Source organism: Myxocyprinus asiaticus, chromosome 39 (assembly GCF_019703515.2).
Source record: "Myxocyprinus asiaticus isolate MX2 ecotype Aquarium Trade chromosome 39, UBuf_Myxa_2, whole genome shotgun sequence".
Classification (NCBI taxonomy): domain Eukaryota; kingdom Metazoa; phylum Chordata; class Actinopteri; order Cypriniformes; family Catostomidae; genus Myxocyprinus; species Myxocyprinus asiaticus.
In genome coordinates, this window is record NC_059382.1 from 1,677,838 (window position 1) to 1,701,935 (window position 24,098).

The 24,098-nt window shown below is 38.0% G+C and overlaps 3 protein-coding genes across 5 annotated transcripts in view; 1 reads left to right on the plus strand and 2 right to left on the minus strand.

The window, feature by feature from the left end:
- The window catches only part of LOC127429922 (chordin-like), a 63,565-nt gene extending 41,155 nt beyond the window's left edge, over positions 1-22,410 (plus strand). Inside the window, exons 19-21 of the mRNA XM_051679285.1 lie at positions 18,927-19,184; positions 19,328-19,421; positions 19,614-22,410. Coding sequence (XP_051535245.1) covers positions 18,927-19,184; positions 19,328-19,421; positions 19,614-19,678 — 417 coding nt within the window. The 3' untranslated portion in view covers positions 19,679-22,410. The remainder of the gene's footprint in view (positions 1-18,926; positions 19,185-19,327; positions 19,422-19,613) is intronic.
- Positions 1-24,098, minus strand: part of LOC127429940 (uncharacterized) — a 97,806-nt gene that overhangs the window by 61,552 nt on the left and 12,156 nt on the right. The window lies entirely within an intron of this gene.
- Positions 1-24,098, minus strand: part of LOC127429918 (NACHT, LRR and PYD domains-containing protein 3-like) — a 77,067-nt gene that overhangs the window by 16,953 nt on the left and 36,016 nt on the right. The window contains 6 exon segments of the mRNA XM_051679278.1: positions 5,523-5,684; positions 5,686-7,350; positions 9,163-9,324; positions 11,979-12,077; positions 12,197-12,295; positions 12,415-12,513. Coding sequence (XP_051535238.1) covers positions 5,523-5,684; positions 5,686-7,350; positions 9,163-9,324; positions 11,979-12,077; positions 12,197-12,295; positions 12,415-12,513 — 2,286 coding nt within the window.

A 24,098-nucleotide genomic window follows, 5' to 3' on the forward strand; every position in this document is an offset into this window, starting at 1 on the left:
AATGTGGCGGTCCAATTTGTCCTGCCACAGTTGTCAATGTTGTGTTTTGTGCCGTTGCATCGGCAAAGCATCTCTCACTCCCAGTCAGTCAGCCCCAAGCGGGACAAGTGGATTTTTGAAGAGGCAAGTGAAAGAGTATTTTACTTACTCGACCGGACAAACAGACATCACTTAAGTCTATTACGATGGACTTCAGAGGATGAACTGATGCCAACTCCAACCATAAGACATGGGATACATCATATGCCATTGCCTGAACCTTGGATTTAGGACAGACCACATAGGAATTACCGGCCGGTTGAACTGTGATGCACCTCACTGATCTCTGCCTGCATCACCTCGGTCTAATGATGGACTACACTCTTATAATGGAATACATAGACTATCAATTAATTGCCAACAAATCCCTTCATCAGCCAACTAACAAAGGACAATGCATCTATGTGAACTTCTGCAGTTAATCCAGGATGAACTTCAAAGACATTAGTCATTAATCTTACAGTTCATACAAAATCTTTGTTTAAACACTGAGCATTAACACTAAGTTAGTTTAACAATTTTAAATCATGACTTGCACTATACATAAATAACTAATATTGGCATTATATTCATGATGTTAGTCAGAGGGGAACTGGCCCCCACAGTGAGTCTGGTTTCTCTCAAGGTTATTTTTCTCCATTAACCAACATCTTATGGAGCTTTGTGTTCCTTGCCACAGTCGCCTTCGGCTTGCTCACTGGGGTTATAAATACAATTATTATTTAATGACTTATTTTTAAATTCACAATCATATTTTATCAAACTACACAATGATGACTCTAAGACTTTATAGATATTACCGTTTCATTTTCTGTTAATGCATGATTTTCTGTAAAGCTGCTTTGAAACAATGTGTGCCGTGAAAGGCGCTATACAAATAAAAATGTCTTGACTGATTAAAACGTCAGTAACAAAAAATAACCAGCTATATTTGTGATAGCCTAGGCCTGCGTCCCTTATTAGAAAGTTCATATTCTTATTCTGCTGTCGAAAGTGATCAAGAGCACGTATTTTATAATTCACAAGCGATCTAGTAACAGCTGCACACTGTTTGATTGACATGCCTGTCTTGGTGAGGTATTCATGTAAACACAGAGAGTGATGTCAAAAGTGAAAGTAAACAGCGAAGAAAAAAGCGGATTTGTATTAAAATGTCGGTCTTGTAAGTATAAATGTAAGCTCATAGACCTGCTGCTGTCTAGCATTATAATAATCAAACAACCATAACAAGAAAACACTCATTGCCCTTGACTAAATAACTTTAGTAGCTTTAAAAAGTATTAATGTATTATAATCATACAGTGAAGACCAGTAGTAGTTTTATGTTGCATTTCATTCTGAATATTTACTTAAATATTTGATACTGCTGTTAAAAACTTTTAAAACTGTTATAAAGCACTGAATTTTCTTAATTTGTATTTTTTGTTTCACTGCAGTTTTTTATTGTTATTTTATTACTCAATGTTTACTAGTCTTAAATAATTACTTGAAACCATTCTTCCATAATTAACATATTAGTTAGTGTTATTATTTGTTGTGGTATTAAAGCTGGTATTGAGAATCATCAAATTTCTCTACAGACTACTGAAATTTTGGCAATGTGATAATGTATAGCCTTTAGGTAGATCTTGCTGCAATAACATGATGAAAAAGTAGATCTCATTTCATAGAAGTGTGAGCATCCCTGCTGTAAATGATGGTGATGGAGGCTTTTCTTTATTTGACTACCATACATAACATAAAATAATTATCATATGGCAACAGTCTCTTCCCCTACCCAGTGCAGTTTACATTTCTGTCACAGAGAATTGAGTTGATTGCATAGGTACGCTGGCTCACATGTATGCTCTAGTCGATTTTGTGTTTTGACCAGTGCTCGAATTGGGGGGGGGACCCCATAAGGCATTAGGGTCCCCAAATATTTGTATTTTATTAAAGATAATAATGACAAACACTATGTAATTTACACAGGATATTGTAAATTTTGTGAATTATTTACAATAATCAGGGCTCTACAGCACCAGTGTTTTACTTATATTTGCTGCTTGCGAATGCAGAAAATTATTTGGGCGCATGGGCGCGAGTAACAGCTGATCTAAAACCATTGGCAGCCTGTGCATTTTAAGTCAAGACCTTCAGTGCAATTCATGCCATTAAGAAAACAGTTTCACAATGAATAAGAACCGTATAATATCATACATTATGTGGCAGTCAACTAATAATACCAACTGACATTTTAAAAACACGTCCACGCACGAAGCCAGAACCCAGGAGGTCTAATACCAAGAAAAAGCTCTCTAATAATATTTGCGATTTAAATTTTGCTTGCAATAAATTTTGTTTCGTCAGGGTACACGGTTACTTTTCAAAACTTGATCCGACACTGAATGCTCAAGCAGCCTAATTTACACTTAGAAAACTCCTGATGTTGCTATAACAATGCAAAAAGCACTTATTAATTTACTTGAAGTGAAAATCAGCCCTCATTTCCCGTTCCCGACAATCGCACGATCATGCAGAACATCTCAGGTTTTTAAATCCATAAGGATCTCTTTCTCAACGGCAACACCAGCAGTGATGACAGCCGACTCGTCAGCATCTCGCACTCTTTGCTTTCAAATTACGTACATCCCTTAAAGCATGATTGCGTCACTCAAGGCCAGCTAGAAGGCCTCGACTGGGACATATCCTAAAGACTACACCCACCAAGAACAAATAAATTCAATCTGATTGGCTGATGAATCTGACAGTCTGACTTTAGATGCCTTTTCACTGCAGTGTTGAGGGATTCTGTAGAAGGCCTGATGGGGTGGAGCTCAGACTCACACGCTGCTTCGGCTAAGGAGCTCGGCTTCCGGCACGCAATTTGTGAAACAGTTGTCACACTTTGCTTGTAAGCATCGAGGAATAAATTCTGACTGGATAAACATTTTATGTTTTGCTATTCATTTGTAGATGAATTAGGAGTGGAAAGCGACTGAAAATACAACAGCAAAAAGGTCAACGAGAATGAAAGGATGAAAAAATATTTATTTATTAGGCATGTTACACCAGCAGAAGGCTTTGCTGGCCCTGAGAAATCACCACTGTCTAAAACCCAAAGATATGAACTTATTATTGCAGCCTACCATCAGAATGAAACATCTGCGTGAGGATGACGTGCACCAAATTTACAGTATTCTGCTTCTAACGCAGGTGCTCTGGCTGACGCGTGGACGAGTGCTTGTGGGTTTGTTTTTCTTGGATCTTCAGCTGTCATGAAAATTCAATAACATCATAATCACGCACTGCAACACTGTGAAAAACTCTTATAACGAGACCATCAAGCAGCTGCATCAATGTGTAATAGACCAGTAGAAATGTCAACCGCTAGAAATGTATCAAGTATCATGCCTAACGTGGTTACATGGCAATACACGTTCCCAAAAATCATTGTATTATAATCATCATTTTGCATAATTATGATAGTGCTCTCTCTCGTGCTCACACGAGCAAACACAGAGTGCGAGGAGAGAGAGAGCGCATCAATGGCGTGACCAATGCAAAATTATTATTATAATTCAATTGTTTTTGGGAACGTGCATTTCATAACCTTTGCATATGTTGTATGTGTAGATATACAGTATATAGGTAGATGGGGATTTAAGGTAAAAAGGAAGGGAACCACTGGTCTGGCTCATATTTTCATAGAAAAACAATAAAAAATAAAAAAACAGCATATACAGACGCAGAATTGCTTCTTTGTGGAAGTTTATGTCATATAAAATATCTTAACATTGTTTAACTTTAATGAATAACCCATTAAGCATTATTGCATTATACAACGCTTCATAGACAGTTCAAACTGAAAATACATTAATGTAGTTATGACTGTCCTGAAAGTTTGATTTGAAAGATTTATGAGCTACTAATCTGTTAATAATTAGTCATACCTACAGTATATGTTTGTTAATGGCAAATGGAAGTATAAAGTGTCATCAATATATTATTAGTTATTAGTGGCTTAAGGAGATCCATCAGGACTGATGTAGTTTGGTATTATAATAATAATTTGAAAAAGGTTTATCAGAGAAGACGTCATTTGTCATATATGAAGAATCTTTTCTTAATGAATTCTGTAGTAATTTTTAATGCATTCATGCGTGATACATTACCAGTTGTATTAATATGAACACCGACTGTGTCTTTGAATATAGCTAAGCATATTCTTACGCCCCCCCCCCAATAAGACTGGAATCAATTCGGGTCTCGTTTACCATGTTTTGTGGATGTGACTTTTGTCATGTCATCACCATTCATATCTATACAACCAATGTGTTTATGATTAAATTACTACTAGAGCACAAAATTGTTTACAAGAGCACAAAGTTCTTCATAGATCTAGCCTCTTAATTTTGCTCTCAATGCGCACCAGATTGATACACTTAACTCTTAAATCTCTCCAGATAAAGCTTGAGGAGTCTTGTGTGTCCCGCGACCGTGTCATGAGCACCTGCTCAGAGGCCAGCACACGGCTCTGGAGGGCAGCGAGAGAGTTCTGTACAGGACACTGAACACTGGAGAGCAAATCTGGCACTTTACGATACTCTCTCTCTCAATGCTCCCTAGTGCACCACTTTGGACCATGTACAGTCTGTGCGGGGGTTTTTTTCAGCTCATATCAGTGTAGACTGCTTGTGAACTAGTCATCATATGATTCAAGCTTTTGCGTATGTCCCGTCCTTATGTTTTGAAGAGCGTCAACTAATTTACCTCAGCTGCTGAAGTGTGGTGAAGAGATTGCCTACATCGCGCTGGCTCTGTGATTTCCTTGACAACCAAAGCCATTCATGCACGCTCAATGTCAGGTGGCTTTAAATAGTAGACTATAACAGCCATATATGGTTGCCAGATTTCCATCTTCACGAAACCACGAGTGAAAGCTAATTCTGACAGGCAATTTATGCATTGGACCCGGAAAACACATCTTGAAACTGAACTGTCCACTCAACAACCAGACTAGAAACCCTAGTTATAAAACTGATTTCGATCTAAAATAGAAAGTGAAAGCTCAGATTTCATCCAAAAATAAATTATCTAGCAATTGAAAACCTACTAACTGAGTTCTGGGAACTCAAACAGTTAGACTCGAGTCTGTAACTCAACATGCGCCACTGGGACCCATGATAAGAAAACTGTGTATGTCCAAGTTCACTAACAAAAATCCAATTAAAATATCGAACAATTCACTAACATACAAATACTTTACTAACATTATCAGTGGACCTCAGGGAAGATAATAAAATTATAAAATAGAGCATTTCATGACCCCTTTAAAACTTAATTTATTCATTTACCAGACACTTTTATCCAAAGTAAAATAAAATTCTTCTTTATGTCAGCTGCCATGACTTTGAGCTAGCCACAAACCCAAGAACCTACCGTAGATCACAACTTCTGTCAAATGTAATTATAGTGATTAAATATTAGATGTTAACACTCACAGAGCTTTTCTGCAGTTCCTCACAGCTGGTACGAGTCTCTGTCGACAATCTTTTGCTTTTATTTTGTATTTGTTGAGGTCTAACTCATCCAGCACCTCCTCCGACATCAGGATCATGTTGGCCAAAGTTGAACATTGTGCAAGAGAAAGATCTAATGTCTGTTTCAGATTTTAAAAAGGCCTGCATTTCTTTAACAACAGAATTATCTTTCATTTCAATCAAGCAGTGTGTGATATTCATCCATCTTTCAGGACTGACGTTTTGTTTTTGACTTCGTTTGAGGTTTTGGATTATTTTCTTCATGATCTCTGGATTGTTCTCTGTGTGTTTCAGTAGATCCTGTAAGAGTCTCTGATTGGACTCCAGTGAGATGCCATGAAGGAATCGAAGGAAAAGATCCAGATGTCCAGTTTTACTCTTCAGGGCTTCATTCACTACTCCCTTCAGAAACACATCCAGAGGAACATCCTCACATCGAGTTCTGTGCTTTCCTCTCAGAAACATTTTCAGAACCTCACAGTTCTTGTGTGAATAGCAGAAAAACACATAAAGTGCTGCAAAAAACTCCTGAAAGCTCAGATGAATGAAGCTGTAGACTTTCCTCTGATGAATCACAGATTCCTCCTTAAAGATTTCAGTGCAGATCCCAGAATACACTGAGGCATCAGTGACGTCTATGCCGCTCTCAATCAGGTCCTCCTCATAGAACATGACATTGCCCTTCATCAGCTGTTTGAAAGCCAGTTCAGCAAGTTTCACAATCACTTTCTCTGGATCTCTCTCTTCAAACTTCTCATTCCTCATTTTGATCTGAATGAGCAGGAAGTGGATGTACATTTCAGTCAGAGTTTGAGGGATTTCTGCACTGTCCTCTTGTTTCAGGATGTTTTGAAGCACAGTGGATGAGATCCAACAAAAGACTGGTATGTGGCACATGATGTGGAGGCTTCTTGCTCTTCTAATGTGTGAGATGATTCTGCTGGCTTGATGCTCATCACTGATTTTCTTCCTGAAATATTCCTCCTTCTGAGGGTCATTGAATCCCTGGATTTCGGTCACACGGTTGATGTATTCTGAGGGGATCTGATTGGCTGCTGCTGGTCTGGAGGTGATCCAGATGAGAGCAGAGGGAAGCAGATCTCCTTTGATGAGGTTTGACATCAACACACCCACTGATGAAGTCTCAATCACATCAGAAACTTTCTCAATGTTTGAAAACTTCAGTGGAATTCTGCTTTCATCCAGACCATCAAAGATGAACACAACTTTACACTCATTATAAATCTTTGAGTCCAGATCAGGATGAAAGTCCAGCAGAAGTTTGTGAAGACTGTACTGGTGATCTTTAATCAAGTTCAGCTCTCGAAATGGAAGCACAAACATGAAATCTACATCTTGATTGGCTTTTCCCTCGGCCCAGTCCACAATGAACTTCTGCACAGACACTGTTTTTCCAATTCCAGCGATGCCTTTAGTGAGAACAGTCTTGATGTTTTCTCTTCTCTTCTCCTCACATCCTGGTTCAGTTAAAGGTTTAAAGATGTCATTGCAGTTGATTGGAATGTCTTGGAGTGTCCTGTAACTTTTCTCCATCTGTAAAACCTCATGTTCTTCATTCACTCCTTCACTCTCTCCCTCGATGATGTAGAGCTGTGTGTAAATCCTGTTCAGGAGGGTTTGATTCTCTTGTAGTTTGATTCCCTCAAATAAACTCTCATACTTGTTCTTCATGATGGTTTTGTGAGTCTCTCTGAGTCTCTGTAGGACATCATCCACTGCTTCTGTCTGATCAGATGTCCGAGATCTGATCAGATCAGCTCTCTCCACACTGCAGAGGAATTAAGAAGAACAGAGGAACTAAGAAAATTGAGACACTCATTTTCATTCAGAATTTGCATCTGGTCAGGGGGCATGATAAATTGTGTTCTTTTCATTCTTACACATTATTTTTCATGTAATAAATTGTGCTTGATTAACCTGTTAAATCAGCAGCCCTAATTATTATTGATCTTATTCAACCTCGCCCCTTTTCAGCGCTCCGCTCTTCCGTGTTTCTCTTCCAACTTCCAGTTTGTACTGAAGCTACTGAGAAAAGTCCATCAAAATGGCATTATCTTTTTTTTAATGAGGGATCATAAAAATTGCATTTTATTTTGATTTATTACTGCCCTGAAGAAGCTTTTTGACATAACAGATCCTCACATACTGTATATTCCACAAGACAAAATAGTAACTGAATTTACACACATGATCCTGTTCAGAAGTTTATATTCCCTTGGATTTTAATATGGTGTGTTGCTTTCTCAATAATCAGTGACTGTTTGTGTAATAATTGTTCATGAGTCCCTGCTTTGTCCTGAGCAGTGATGATATCCACTCCCCCCACCAACTACAGAATAATTATTTGCTTTCTCAGCATCTTCTGCACATTTGAGTTCTTCCCAACAGTGGCTATATATGAGATTCAGCTTTTGACACTTGGGACATTTGAGGGACTTATTCACAACTATTACAAAAGGTGCAAACAATTACTGATGCTCAAGAAGGCAACACAAGAAGAACCAAGGGATGCAAACTTTTGAACAGGATGATTTGTGTAAATAAGAGTAAATTTTGTGTTATGTAGCTTTTGAAGGGTAGTACTACATAAAAAATATAATCTTTTATCACTTATAGGCTATTTGTATACATTCTGAAAGGGGTGCGGAAACTTATAAAAGCAAAAAGGGAGTGTGCAAACTTCTGCACTTAACTGTATAGGCTATATAGTTTGTGAAAATGTATATTTTATTTTAGATTTAGTTTTTCACGATTTAACTACATTTTAGCTTTTGTAATGTACAAATTCCATGTAGTCCATTCTATCCATATGATGTCATATTGCATGTGTAATTATGAAATGGTTTGTCATGTCAGGTACACATTTTAACACAAAGTTCACAGCACTGGAACCTAAAATTCAAAACACAACCCCACATCTCATCATATAAGTGCTTGTTCTAAGTAAAAAGTGCAGTGTAGCTGTCTAAATGTGACATTGTCTGATTTACCTCTGTGCTCATGGGGAAATAAACATTTACAGTGACAGAAAAATACTCGCTTACATATTTACGTGTTGCACGAAGAAATGGATCGGCTTCTTTCAGCTTGTTGTTGAAACTCATTTTTTATTGGTGCATTTCTACTTGCGCTGACTGACAGGACGACAAAGAGCGTGCGCCAAGAGCATGAAGTCATTTCGATGGTAAAATACATTTCAGCAGATTTGCAGACAGACTAGAATGAAAATGTAATTGTAAATTCAGACTTAAGACCTGCGGAAACCCTGTATATGTACAGTATATCCTCTTAAGACCAGTTGTTAATTTCTGTCCTCTTTAGAGGACTTTTTTTTTTTTTCATTTCTTTCTGATCATACATGCCACAGTTTGGCATTTTAGTGATCAAATATTAATAATCTGTGACTAATAGCCCAATCTGCACGTTTCTATAATAAATTAATTTTGAGACCTTCGAGATAACAGGCAGGTGTAATATCTACGGTGTGTAATTTGTCCAGCACATTTTTGGAGTGAGAAGGAGGAGACATTATAGTTTACAGTCCTTAAAACATAAATCAATATACAATACTGGATCTCACCTGTTCACTGTGTCAGCACTGAGATTAAAAGGATCAAACATGGAGCTGTTACCCATGGACTCTTCTTGATATTCTAGAAGTTTTATTTCCTGGGCCAGTGTTTTGTCAGCTTCTTCATAGTCTGTTTCATCATCCGATGTATCTCTCCCTCTCTTTCTCCCTCTGGTGATTCAGAGAAAAAGTGAAATAATTCTAATGATTTATCTCAAATAATGTTAAAGATCCATCTCACGATCTCATCATTTAAGTTGAGCGGTTCACAGTTGTTACTCTTCATAGACAAATCACAAGTTTTGTGCGGATCTTTAAGGACAGTGTTTCATTTTCCCCCAAAATTATTCTTTAGCAAGAAAAAAACAACAAAGGAATTCACAGACAATGAACTATTGCAAACTGAAGCTGTTACCAGCCAGACAGGAAATGACTCTCCACTGACCACAGTCTGCAACCCTGCAGTCAATTCTGGATGGACTCCAAAGACTCCTAATCATTATCCTTATAATTTAATCATCATCCTTTCAATTATATAATTTCCATTACACTTTTAAACATTGCATTACTATCACATAGAAAAATGAGTTCGCTTAATCTTTTCAATGAACACAAGACTTTTAAATTAAATAAATTAAATAAAGACAACAAATATTGGCAGTTTTTCAGGCTTCAGCTCAATCTGTTTGATGCATTTCATCACTCACTCAAAAACACATTAATCACACGAGTATAATGCTTCAGTCTAATCTGTGTCAGAACCTGGTCTGCCATCTTCATCTAGAGTTTTAACAGGGTTCACATGTGCTCCACCTCTCTCTGCTGCCCATTCTCTGCTCCAGTTATATCACAAATAAATATGCGATCAGTGCTCCACATGGGGAAACATTTCTGCTGGTACTCCTCCTCATAGTCTGACCGTCCCCCCAGAGCGTTCATGGAAATATGACACTGTCCCAGCACCTCTAAATAATTCTTTACAAACACTCCTTCACTCTTTTATAATTTTTATTATTTAATGCAAACAACATGAATCATAAATTATATTATCAACATAACAAAATGAGTCAAAGGTGGAGAAATTGAAATGAATGTCAGAATCTTAGTAGCCTATCTAGTGCTCTTTCACTTCAAAGACAGCATGCACTTAAACTTGCATGAATTGTAAAAGTTGTTCAAAATGTGTTCAAAACCTGATTGTCCATGTTATAATGATTTGAGAATGTTCCAGGCATCATTTGTGCATCAATGAAAGCAAATATATCTGAGCTTTTGTTCAGAGAATTTTTAAAATATCAATGTTAACAAATTTACTTATTTAATTAGTTATTATGAAATAGTTCAGAATATGACTTTCTTCATTTTACATCATCATTTTTCAAAATCCACCATTTCTACTGTAGGGCAATAATCAAATAAGCAAATTTGTTAATGTCTTTGTACAGACTTTCCATTGAAACACACAAGATGTTGTTTGGAAAATGATTTAAATTATGCTGGATAACATGATCATCAGGTTTTGTTCATGCAATCTCAGGTGCATGCTGTCATTAAAGCATAAATACAAAGATATTCGATAATGTATTTGTATAACGAAATACTAAGACATTCAGAAATACGTGCATTTTTTACCTTTTACTCAAATTGTTATACTTATAATTTGACATTAAAATATTTATATTAAATGATAAGTGCATTTTCACAAGTGAATTCAGGCTCAACTCAATATCTATGCATAAAGTAATATCACACAAGGTTTTTTGTTTGGGTGGGTGGTGGCAGTGTCTACATACCATTTAACTAAATAATATTATTCTGTATAGTAGCATATACAGTTATTGTAAAGCAAGAGGAGGATGGGCTCCCCAACTTAGGCAGGTTCCTCATGGTTTTTCTCACCACTAACTAATAACTTACAGAGATTTTTCTTTGCCACAGTCACCTTTGGCTCGTCCACTGGAGTCTTTAAGGGTCATGAAACCCGCCCAAAACATTTTTGAGATGTTAACAGATATGTACAGGTTACACATCATTGAAATCAATGACAGCAGGCATTTGTTTATTATTAATGGTAAACTGGTTATTTTTGAGTTTTTTGAGCCATTTCGTTCTTTGAAAAACAAAAGTTAAAGCAACGTCACATCTAGTCACCGTGCATTCCTGGGGATTCTGGGGGAGAGAAGTCCTCCACCTCAACAGAGCACTCAGAACAGCTGTACCTGCTGCTCTCTGTATCCATTTCCTGAGTGAAACCCCCATGCATGCGTCGCAGTCAGGTGTACATATTAGCTGTCTTATTGCACTTCAGGCCCTCCCCTTTTCATGCAATCTGCTCCCTTTCTCCACCTATTTAACCTCCACATTACCACATCTGATTTCTGAAACCTTTTCAAATCAGAGGTGTGAAGAACTGCTGCTGAAACAGGGGGTTTCATGACACTTTAAAGACATCAAGACATGACCTTCTGTAAAGCTGCTATGAAACTATATGTGTATTGTGAAAAGCACTATACAAATAAAAATGACATGAATGGACTTCACTAGTCCATGTATATATAATCCCTTTTACTTTCCCATGTGGTTAAATATGTAACGTGAATGTTAACCCTGTAAATCTCAGCATTATCTTAGCATTTCAAGTATTATAATAGAATTGACGTGAATGTAAAAAAGCTGGATTCTGGAGGTACAAATATGTTTCTCTGGCTGCAAGTGATACATATAAAAGACAGAATAATTCAGATTATATGTATTAAATCCTGTCAGCTGTTTATATTAATATAATTGTTTTATTGTTTTGTCTTCAACACTGGATATGGTCTCACCTGATAACTCCATCACGGAGATCAGGGGGATGAGGCATGGAGTTGTTACTCTTCATAGACACACAGCTGGATTCTGGAGGTACAAATATGTTTCTCTGCCTGCAAGTGATACATATAAAAGACAGAATAATTCAGATGATAAGTGTTTAGTCCTGTCAGCTTTTTATATTAATATTATTGTCTTATTGTCTTGTCTTCAACACTGGATATGGTCTCACCTGATAACTCCATCACGGAGATCAGGGGGATGAGGCATGGAGTTGTTACTCTTCATAGACACACAGCTGGATTCTGGAGGTACAAATATGTTTCTCTGCCTGCAAGTGATACATATAAAAGACAGAATAATTCAGATTATATGTATTAAATCCTGTCAGCTGTTTATATTAATATAATTGTTTTATTGTTTTGTCTTCAACACTGGATATGGTCTCACCTGATAACTCCATCACTGAGATCAGGGGGATGAGGCATGGAGTTGTTACTCTTCATAGACACACAGCTGGATTCTGGAGGTACAAATATGTTTCTCTGCCTGCAAGTGATACATATAAAAGACAAAATAATTCAGATAATCTGTGTCTAGTAATAATCATTTTGGTTAGTGTCTCACCAAGAGTCAAAAGTTACTGTCTCAGCACCAAAGTTAAGGGATTCATTCACAGAATTGTAACTAATTTCAAAGGTATCTCAATCTTGCACAGACTGATAGTTACCCATATTACTCTATGTGTATACAGTACAATTTCTTATACTTTCCCTTGTGTTTGTCTGATATTAAACAGACAGTTCACCCAAAAATCATTTACTCACTCTCATGCCATTCTAGATGTGTTTGACTTTCATGAAGATTTTCAGAAAATTCTCTCAGCTCTGTAGGTCCATACAATGCATTTTGAAGGTGAAAGTGAAAGTGGCGATTTATGGTAAAAAAAAAAAAGAAAAAGAAAAAGGACTGAAATATTGATCAGCTTCTCACCCACATCTATCATATCACATCAGAAGACATGGATTAACCCACTGGAGTCGAATTTATTATTTTTATGCTGCCTTTGTTTGATTTTTTGAGCTTCAAATTTCAATTTTCTAAGATGGCATGAGAGTGAGTAAATTATTTTTGGGAAAATGAGAGAATTTTCAGTTTTGGGTGAACTGTTCCTATAAGTGTATCATGTTAATGTTAACCTGGTATACATGACATACAATAGTCGTGATGAATCTTAGCATTATCTTAGCATAAAGGTTTCTAATAGATTTGAGATGTATACAAACATAAAGGTAGTCAAAATATCTTGGTGTACATTTTGTTTATTTTGTCTTACATTTAAATATCATTTCACCAAATATCACTGCACCAATAAGATCACCTGCATCATTTTTATACTCACACAGGGTCAGAGGTCACTGGTCAATCACTGAGATTAGGGGAATTAATCATGGAGTTGTTACTTTTCATAAACACATGGCTGAACACTGGAGATGCTGCTCTCTGATGGTGAACAGCTCCATCCTCTCTCTCCTCATAGAGACTCGTTTTAGAAGCAGCACTCTCCAATATAACAATCTTCAGACCTGCATTTGGAAGAACACAAAAAGAAAAACATAAATTCCTCTGTGATTAATAAGAAACTGAACCGAACCCTTCACTACCCTGATAAAAGTCACTAAACAGAAAGAACAACACTCAAGAGCCGCTTCACTATCATACTTGCAAGATGGCGCCGAGTATGACTGCTGCGTTGCGAGCTCCGACACAATGTTGCTTTTTTGTTTGTTTTGTCTACAATTTTTATGTTTTTCATCTTGGATGTCGTCTGCCTTATTGCCTATGACAGGCAAACACTTTTGGACATTGGTTCTTAAATCACACACCGAAAACCGGACTTTAAATACCTTAATGCCGACCTGCTGTTTTCTAACACAACAGCGGAGCCCTTTGTCTGGACTGCCCGGCTGCGTAAGTGTAGCCAGAAAAGGGGAAGGAGAGTTGGCGTTCTCATCAGAAAATCAAGTCTACCCCCGCTACCCAGCATTGTTCTGACAAATGTTCAGTCTCTGGACAACAAGTTCTGCAAGCTGAGAGTGTGGGTCTCTTTCCAACGAGAGACGAGGGACTGCTGCATTATCTGCCTTACAGAAACTTGGATGTCTGCGGAGGTTCCAGACTCAGCCATTGAACCCGTGGGGTTTCTCAGTGTACTGAGCGGACAGAATGAAAGACCTCTCAGGTAAAAGCAGAGGTGGTGGTGTATGTTTTATGATCAACTAATCCTGGTGTGATCAGAGGAACGTACATTCTATCAAGTCTTTCTGCTCTCCTGATCTGAAATTCCTCATGCTTCTGTGTCAGCCATTCTGGCTACCGAGGTTATTCACAGTGGTCATTATCACAGATGTGTACATCCCTCCACAAGCCAACACAGACTGGGCACTCAAGGAACTGTATGGGAGTATAAGCAGATAACCGCACACCATAAGGCCACGTTCATTGAGACCAGGGACTTTAACAGGAAGCACTTGCCCTCAGAAAGATCCAGTGCTGGTCAGACCAATCAGATTCTACACTACAAGACTACAAGACGTGGACTGGGAGATGTTCCGGTCTGCCTCTGATGATGACATCGAGGTCTATGCAGATCCTGTAACGTGTTTCATCAGGAAGTGCATAGATGATGTAGTGCCGACCAACAAAATACAGATCTACCCTAACAAGAAACCATGGATTAACTGCGATGTTCATGCAGCACTAAATGCACGGACCACCGCTTTCAATTCCGGGAACGCGGAGGAGCAAAAACAAGCCAGTTATGCCCTATGCAAAACTATAAGAGCAGCCAAATGCCAGTACAGGGACAAGACTGAACGACAGTTCAACACCACCGACTCTAGAAGCATGTGGCAGGGAATTAATATCATCACAGACTTCAAAGGGAATAAAAACTCCGCCGTGAACACCGCAGCCTCTCTCCCGGATGAGCTTAATACTTTTTATGCTCGTTTTGAGGGAAATAACACCGCCCTTGTAGCGAGAGCTCTCGCGGCCGAAGCTACAAAGGTTTGTTAGTTCACTCCCTGTCTCTGAAGCGGATGTAACCCGATCCTTCTAACGGGTGAATATCCGTAAAGCTGCGGATCCAGACGGCATTCCGGGCCGCGTCTTCAGAGCGTGCGTGAACCAACTGGCTGGTGTTTTTACGGATATTTTCAACCTTTCCCTCTCCTTGTCTGTGGTCCCCACATGCTTTAAAATATCCACCATTGTGCCTGTACTGAAGCAATCCAAAATCACTTGCTTAAATGACTGGTGTCCTGTTGCTCTGACCCCCATCATCAGCAAATGCTTTGAGAGGCCAATCAGAAATTACATCTCCCCTGTGCTGCCTGCCTCACTGGACCCACTGCAGTTTGCTTACCGCAACAAATGCTCCACTGATGATACCATTGCACTTACACTACACACTGCTCTCTCCCACCTGGAAAAAAGGAACACATATGTGAGAATGCCCTCCAAGCTTGATGAGAAACTCCAGGCTCTGGGCTTAAACAGCTCGCTGTACAGCTGGATCCTGGACTTCCTGTCAAGCAGACGCCAGGTGGTCAGAATGGGCAGTAACATCTCCTCATCACTGACCCTCAACACTGGAGCTCCACAGGGCTGTGTTCTCAGCCAACTCCTGTATTCCCTGTACACACATGACTGTGTGGCAACACATAGCTCCAAAACAATCATCAAGTTCGCTGATGATACGACGGTAGTAGGTTTGATCACTGACAATGATGAGCCTATAAAGAGGAGGTGCACACTCTGACATGCTGGTGTCATGAGCACAAACTCTCCCTTAACATCAGTTAGACCAAGGAGCTTGTGGTGGACTTCAGGAGAAAAAACAGAGAAGACAGCCCCATCTCCATCAATGGAACACCAGTGGAGGGGTTCAGCAGCTTCAAGTTCCTTGGTGTCCACATCACTGAGGAACTCACATGGTCCATCCACACAGAGGCCGTTGTGAAGAAGGCTCACCAGCACCTCTTCTTCCTGAGACAGCTGAGGAAGTTCGGAATGAACCACCGCATCCTCACACCGTTCTACACCAGCACTGTAGAGAGCCTCCTGACTGGCTGCATCACTGCCTGTTACGGCAACAGCTCGGAGAATTATCAGAGACTCCAGCCACCCGGGCCATGCGCTGCTCTCACTGCTACCATCAGGCAGGCGGTATCGCAGCATCAGGACCCGCACCAGCCGATTTCACGACAGCTTCTTCCCCCAAGCGATCAGACTTTTGAACTCTTGATCTCTAATGATCAATATACATCTGCACTGCACTTTATTAATCTCACACTGGACTGTCATAAATTATATTTTCTCTTAACAACACACTGGCAACTGACTATCAACCGACAGCCTGAATGTCAATACAACACTTTACAAACTTACTGTATATTTTATATTATTTTTATTGTATACTGTGTATTCTATATTGTGTGTATTGTTTACTGTACATTTTATATTATTATTTGTATACTGTGTTGTGTGTAATTATGTGTATATTAGTTGTGTAAATTGTGTTGGGTAAATCTGATGTTATTATAGATTGGTGTACGTCTCATGACTGCTATGTTGCTCAGAACTGCACCCAAGACTTTCACCCACTGTTGCACTTGTGTATATGGTTAAGTGACAATAAAGTGATTTGATCTGATTTACTCTCTCAATTGGCATTAAAAGATCAAAAATAACTACCAGACTTTACTTCATTTTCAGAACAGCAGAATGTATACACAGTAATTGTGGGCGGGCCAAGTCCACTAGTATGAATAACAGCTCAAACAGCCTCAAATACAGGTTTCTCAACTAAACAAAAGGAACAAGCAGAGAGGTGTACTTCTGTTTATCCTCATTATTAAAGTTTTTATTTATTTATTTATTTTACGAGAAAAGAAAAACAACTCCGGTCACACCATTGAGGATATTTTAACACCAAAGAGGGTCTCTACAACAGATACTTTTACTAGCTGCAGGGAATAACTCAGTGAAGAAGAAAAAACTAAACAGAACACAAATACATTTGATTTATTAAAGACCAGGGATTAACCCTTCAAAATAAATAAAGAAACTGAAAAAAAGTTAAAGATTAATTCAAACTCACACCAAAATATTACTCAAAATGAAATCGAAATACAAGAAACAAGTTAAAATAGGGGTCCACTGAAAGAAATGTTGGGAACCACTGTCCTAGACCACCTAAGGGGGTCATCCGATAACATAATGATTTATCTCCTGTAAAGTAAAGACGTCGAGCAGTTTTGGGGCCTGTTCAACTCTTCCGGGTTTTTTATAATCTAGGCCTTGTTTATGGAGTTAACTTGATCTGACTGTCGTGAAAATCTATTAAACACAAAGACGAATGGATACCTCTCAGAAATATGCCGACTGCTGAAAATACTCTACAGATATAAAAGTTCGTGCGGCTTAAAATATCGACGTGTAGTGCTTGAACTTAAAATGACACACTGAAAAACTGAGTGTGATAAATAAAAAACTATCAATACTTTATCTGATCACTAATATCCAAACATCTGCAGCAACATTTTATTGCTTTTAAAAATAGGGTTCATTATTATTCTTATTATTGTTGTTAACTTACCGTGAGATGTGAAAATATCTTCAAACCTCTCGGGGAAAACAAAAAGTCACCAGGTGAGTTAAAGACTTTTTGTTTTCGTTTTTAGACGTGACGTCAACTACAATGAACTGCGCATGCTCGCGTCTGAGTGAATGAAACATGGGCTGTGTCTCGTTTGGAAGGCTGCATGCTAGGTAGAACGCGTCCTTTGAAGGCTGCAGTATACCGAGTGTCCTCCTTTAAACAAGCCTCGTTTAAACGAGACGGCCTTCGTAGGACAAACGGAAACGGAACGTAACACGGTTGCTATGAAAGCACGTCACTCTTTAACAAGTGCGAGCGCTTTGAGTAAGAAGGTAACAAAGTCACTTTGGAAGGGAATGTATGAGGTAAATTTTAGGAGAGTTATAATGATGTAAAGAGAAAAGAAAATAGATTTTACAGGTGTACTTTTAGTCTAATACTTTATTTTAATTATCTATTAATATAATTATACATATTATATACTCTGCACCCATCTACTGAGGTACTTCAATTTGGGAATTAACAGTCCTTGCGTTGAACATCATATTTACGGGCAAATTGACGTCATTTCTTTTTGACATTTCCGTTGAAGCAAAGAATTATGGGTTGTGAGTGCCCACGCCTTTACAGACTTAGGTTGTATATCGTTTGAGTTAATCAGAGAGAGTGTGCGTTCATATACCTGTTAACTAAAGTTCATTTGAAGTGTTTTAATCATCATTACAAGAGGTATCTAGAGTTGAATGTTTCGAAACGAAAAATGGAGTTCTGTTTGTTACACTGCACATATCAAACGTGTAGCAGAGTTAAAGGAATAGTTTAAACAAAAAAGACAATTCATTTATTACTCTCAGGTCGTTCCAAACCCATACTTACCTTCTTCAGTGGAACACAAAGGTGATTTTTTTTAAAGAATATCCAGACCACTTTTCCAAGTCCCTAAAGGACAAAATAAACACACCATAAGTATCATAAAAGTAGTGTAGTTCATACGACTTGTCTGTTACAAGTCTTAAGAAATCCATTTAACAGATTTGTGTGAGGAACAAACCAAGAAATAAGTCGTTAGTTCATGACAGGGAAAGAGCGTTGACCGAGTCTGATTAGTGAATCTTTTGAGTCGGATCTTTTCAATGAATCGGTTGATCCGGTTCACAAGTTCAAATTGATCCAGTTGCAACGGATAAAGCTGAAGTTAGTAAAAATTTCGACATTCTGGCCAACTGTGGCTGTAAAATATTAATATTCCTTTTATAATAATATTAGTCACTAATGTTCATGTTTTCATCCATCTCAGGGTTCAACCGGAGAAGTCCACTGCGAGAAAGTGACGTGTCCGGCACTCACCTGTAGCCGACCAATCAGACGCAACCCTTCAGACTGCTGTAAGGAGTGTCCAGCAGAGGACACGCCCCCTCTGGATGATGACGAAATAATGCAGGTGGATGGAACTCATCACTGCAAGTTCGGCAAAAACTACTACCAGAACAGTGAACACTGGCACCCAAACCTCCCGCTGGTCGGGGAGATGAAATGTGTCACCTGCTGGTGTGATGTGAGTTTTTCTTTTATTTATACAAAATTAATGTTTTATTGTCAATTGGAAGCACTATCTGAGTTTTAAGGACTGCCTGAAAAGTTGCGGATTTTAAGTTCTTAATAGCACAACTATTGTGCGCCGTTCTCTTTTTATAACAGCACGGAGTTACGAAGTGCCAGCGAAAACAGTGTCCGTTACTGAGTTGCAGTAACCCCATCCGCATGGAAGGGAAATGCTGTCCTGAGTGCATAGGTAAGTTTTAAAAGTTGACATTTTTCAATGTTGCTGAAGTCTAGCCTGAAGCTTCCTTCTGATTGGTTCATGTTAGTGAATATTCATTTGTGTTGACGCGCTGATCTGCTGCTGTTGCCCGAATTCAGTTTGAAGAAGTTTAAATAAATCCTTCATAATTTACTAATACACTTTCTGTCTTTGTTTTCACAGAGGACTTCATGGAAAAAGAAGAAATGATGAAGATGACAGAGAAAAAGGAAAGTTGGAGACACTGATATCCTCTTTTCTCAACCTTCTTCATTCGTCTCAGACACACATAACGAGACGTGTGCAGACTGCAAAACAGCAATGAACAAACAAACAAACAGAGAGGACGTCTAGAACAAAAGAGAACAAGAGTCTGAGAGAACGTGACTCTGAAGACGAAAGAGATCGAGACAAAAACAGAAAAAAACGAGAGTGAATCTTATTAGTAATAAGATGACAGGACTACAAGATAGGTGTTGTATAATTATCACTATTTTCAATGTTGAAGAATAATTTAAATTATTATGAGATTCTAAAATGAAAAAGAAGGAATAGCTGTAATGAGAATAGAAACAATGTGAAGGAGTGGAATGTACCCCTCCGAATTCCTTCCCCGCCCTCTCTCTCACTCTCAGTATTTAAAGTTTTTGAAGTGTGCTAAAGGCACAGCTCTAAATTGTTTTATTTTCTTTTGATTTTATTTTATTGTATATGGAAAATGATGTGATTTGATAATAATGTTAGATACAGTGATATGAAGAAGAGGTTCAAATACCTTTCCTCATCATGATTAATGATTTTATATATTCAGAGGGCAATTTGAAGTTAAGGGTTTATACTAAAGATGAGATTCAGTTGAAAGTTCATCTGAAAGAATAGATGTAGGTTCAAAACAATCTAGAGACTATTATTGAATTAAGGTGATGTTTTTAAATTAAGCTTCCTAGAAGTTTGACAGAGCTACCCTTTATTTTGTTTTATTCTGATATTAGTCCCCACCATGATTTGCTAAAGGAGCAGAAATACAATCTGAATGGAAAGTAATGATCTGTAAATAAGTTCAATTTTAGCATTGTTATTTTACTTTTAATTTGGACAATTTTAATAGATTGTTAAATTTTGAATAATGCTTTTTGAATTTGACCATGTTTTGAATTGTCTCCATATTTAAGCAGTTGTAGATGGTTCTATTGGCTGTGATGGTTCTCAGGTGATACTCCCTGAAACAAAAGAAAATATCTGTTTACTCATACCAAATTTTTAAGGATTGGCTAATAGGACTGAGCGGTATTGAGACCAGTGGCAAGAGGTGATGACCCAGTGACGAGTAAGACTCTCCAGTGGCAAAAAGGGGGGGCAACCTAAGACAGGGCATCACCGCCCTTGTTAGCCTGCCCAAGAATGGGTGAGATGGGTTTAAGGAAGTGGACGGATGCTTTTAGGTCAGAAGCATCAAACGGGATGTCTAGAAAAAACCTGCCTGAAAATTGTGAGTTCCACTCAACCCGGCTGCATTTTAATAACCGCTTTACTAAAACAACTTATCACAGTGTTAAATACCAAGCATTCTGTCACTGTGACATCAGGGGATCATACTCTGTGTAGAAGATAATTTATAGATTGGTTTTAGGGGTAAAGTTTTGAGAACCATTGCAGACAAAGGAGTGCCTGACTTATTGAAGTAATATTAAACAAACCTGGGAATGTTTGTATGATGAAGAATTAAGATTGAAAAAGGATTTATTACTTATGCTTTTATTGAACTCATGTACATTTTAATATTAATGAAGAATGGAAAAAGAAAACATTGTGGTGACTAAAGATTAACATTGCTTGTCTTGTTTGTGTATAACAATATAAATAGAATTCTTTAAGAAATGGGGTACACGATTGGCTAAAATTAATATAATAATTGGAATAACAATCCTTGTGGAAGGAATAATATTCTGTTGTGTGATACCATTAGTAAAATCATTCTTGATCCGTGCAACAGTGAAGCAGATGACATTGATCAATGTGAACGGTCCAATGCAATGACACCTACTCTGGATGGACAGAAATACTAGATTGGGAGGAAATTGATTCCTCCAATGAAGATATGTATGAGGAGATGAATAATGAGCCATACCCTGGGTGTAAGTGCTTGCCTAACCTCTCCCCAAAGGGTGACCCTCTACGATGCGCAAAGTATCTGGGTTGAAGATATCTACACTACAACAAATAACTTAATATGATGATGAATATTTTGTTTTATGTTTGATATACTCTACATAACTGTGACAACCAAAGACAAGGCTGAACCAATTGCACGCTCATGCATACAGTATAACATGCTTATAGGTTTCATTTATTGAATGAAGGAATAATGAGACAGAAAATTTTACAAAGGTCTCTGGATGGAGACGTTTGATTCGGAAATCTCCACCGGAGTGCGGTTGCATAATCTGGTTATTGGTGGTGAAGCTGTGTGACTTAACTAAGACGCTAGAAAGCATAACTGAGGAGACTGAATTATGAAACTGCACTCTGAATAAGGACATTGAAGGTGAGACTTATGTAAGTCTCAGAGGGAGGATAATGTAGAATATTTTTATCAAGTTCAGTATAAATTAATCAAGTATAATCAATGTAAATATACCCATTTTATTCTACAATTATTTCTGATGGTCAAGCATGAATCTTAGTGTGTGTGTGTGGAGAAGCCTGTGTAGGAAAGGAATGTGCTCACATATAGTAAACTGCTCTCATGACTGCTCAGAAAATATATGTTGAGGTTCCTCCACAGGTGTCTCCTGCCACTTCATAAAATAAACAGACTGGAGTCAAAGAATAGGAATGGTGACATGTATAGAATGTATTGGCCACTCCTTGGTAGATGATATGTATATAAGTAGGTGCAAACCATTTTGTAGTAGATGTTGTAGTTGTTGTGATGGGAACAACTCGGCTTTTTTATCTCTGATAATAAAGTCTATCTTCTGTCATCAAAACCCCAAGACTTCAAGAGTGATGTTTCTCAGAGGTGGCAGAAACCTCTACAGCGGCAAGGGACTGTTATGAGTGAGTCAGTCAGCAGACTATTCAGCCATTTCAGTCAAAAAGGCTGCTTTATTCAGGAACAAACAATGCTATGGTTATCAATATGTAAATCATTGCTATTTCAAGAGCGAATCTCTTATGCGGATGTAATTCCCGATACTTTGCAGTGTGTACGCGGCCGTTGGTCCTCCTCTTAGCAGCATGAAAAACAAGTTTTATACAAATTCTGAATGGATTATATATAGCATAGAAAGCACACAACGAGCGCTCCCTTTATAATCACTAAAAAGCTGTTTTAGCACCCCTGTAGAACCAGGCCTATTAATAATGAAAAATGAGTAAGCCTAAATGTTTCTAATTTATACAAGGAATACAAAAGCCCCGACATAGAGTGTCGAGAGAGAGAAAATTACCCCTCAATAAAGTCAGTAACAAGCTTTCTCTTTCCAACTGCGACTGGAGGTTTATTATTCTCCATTATTTAGCTAAAGTTAGCTTCACCGGAGTGGCGCCAAGCAAGCAGTCATGTCAATGATGTCATGCGCTTAGCGGTCTTTAGATGTGGGGCGGGACATTTACATTTTAAAGAGACATGACAACTAGCCTATAAAAAACGTAATATAAATTATTGTAAATAATTAATTCATGAAATTTACCGTATCCACTGCATGAATTGAATCAAATTTGTCATTATTATTTTTACTAAAATATAAGTATCTTGGGGACCCCCCTAAGTCTATTTTTTACTTCTTATAGGGGGTCCGGGATCCCACCAGCCCCCCCTCAATTCGAGCACTGCTATTATTCTTTTCTTAGATTTTTATAAAGCTTTTGACACCATTGGATTTCTTTAGCAGACTCTCAGATTATTTGGTTTTGGTGATACTTTTGTTAGTATTATTGAAATGTTTTATAGGGAAATTAGCAGCTCTGTCCTAATTAGCTTCAATACTTCTCAGAGATTTTTTATTAACCGAGGTGTCAGACAGGGTTGCCCGATCTCGTCCTTTTTATTTATTTTAGTGACTGAGCTATTATCATTAGGTATTAATCACGAACATAACTTGGAAGGCATTCCTATTTTTGAAAGGGAAATTAAAATCTCCCAGTTGGCTGATGACACCACTTTTTTCTTAAAAGATAAGAGTCAGCTGTCCAAAGCAATTCATTTAATTGAGCAGTTTTCATGTGCTTCGGGGCTGAAACTGAATATGTCCAAGTGTGAGATAATGCCACTGCATTAGTGACGATTCTTTAATTGGAGGTATTTCAGTGAAAGACACTGTAAAGTATTTGGGTATTTATTTAACAAAAAATATAACAGCTAGACAACAGCTTAATTTTTCTGGCAGGGTCCAAAAAACCAAAAAAAAAAAAAAAAAAAAAAAACCCAAAGCATTTTAACCTTTGGCTCCAAAGAGACATTTCCCTGTATGATCCTTTTATCTAAAGCCGAAGGACTATCTCGTTTCGTATATCCTACACTTTCTCTTTTCGTTAATGATTGTAGTCAAAATTTTTCTGGACTTCATATGGAAAAACAAACCTCATAAACTTAAAACGGTGGACTTGAAGTGTTAGATTTTTAGATTGTTAGATTGTTAGGGATTATCCCTGTAATCAGGGCAC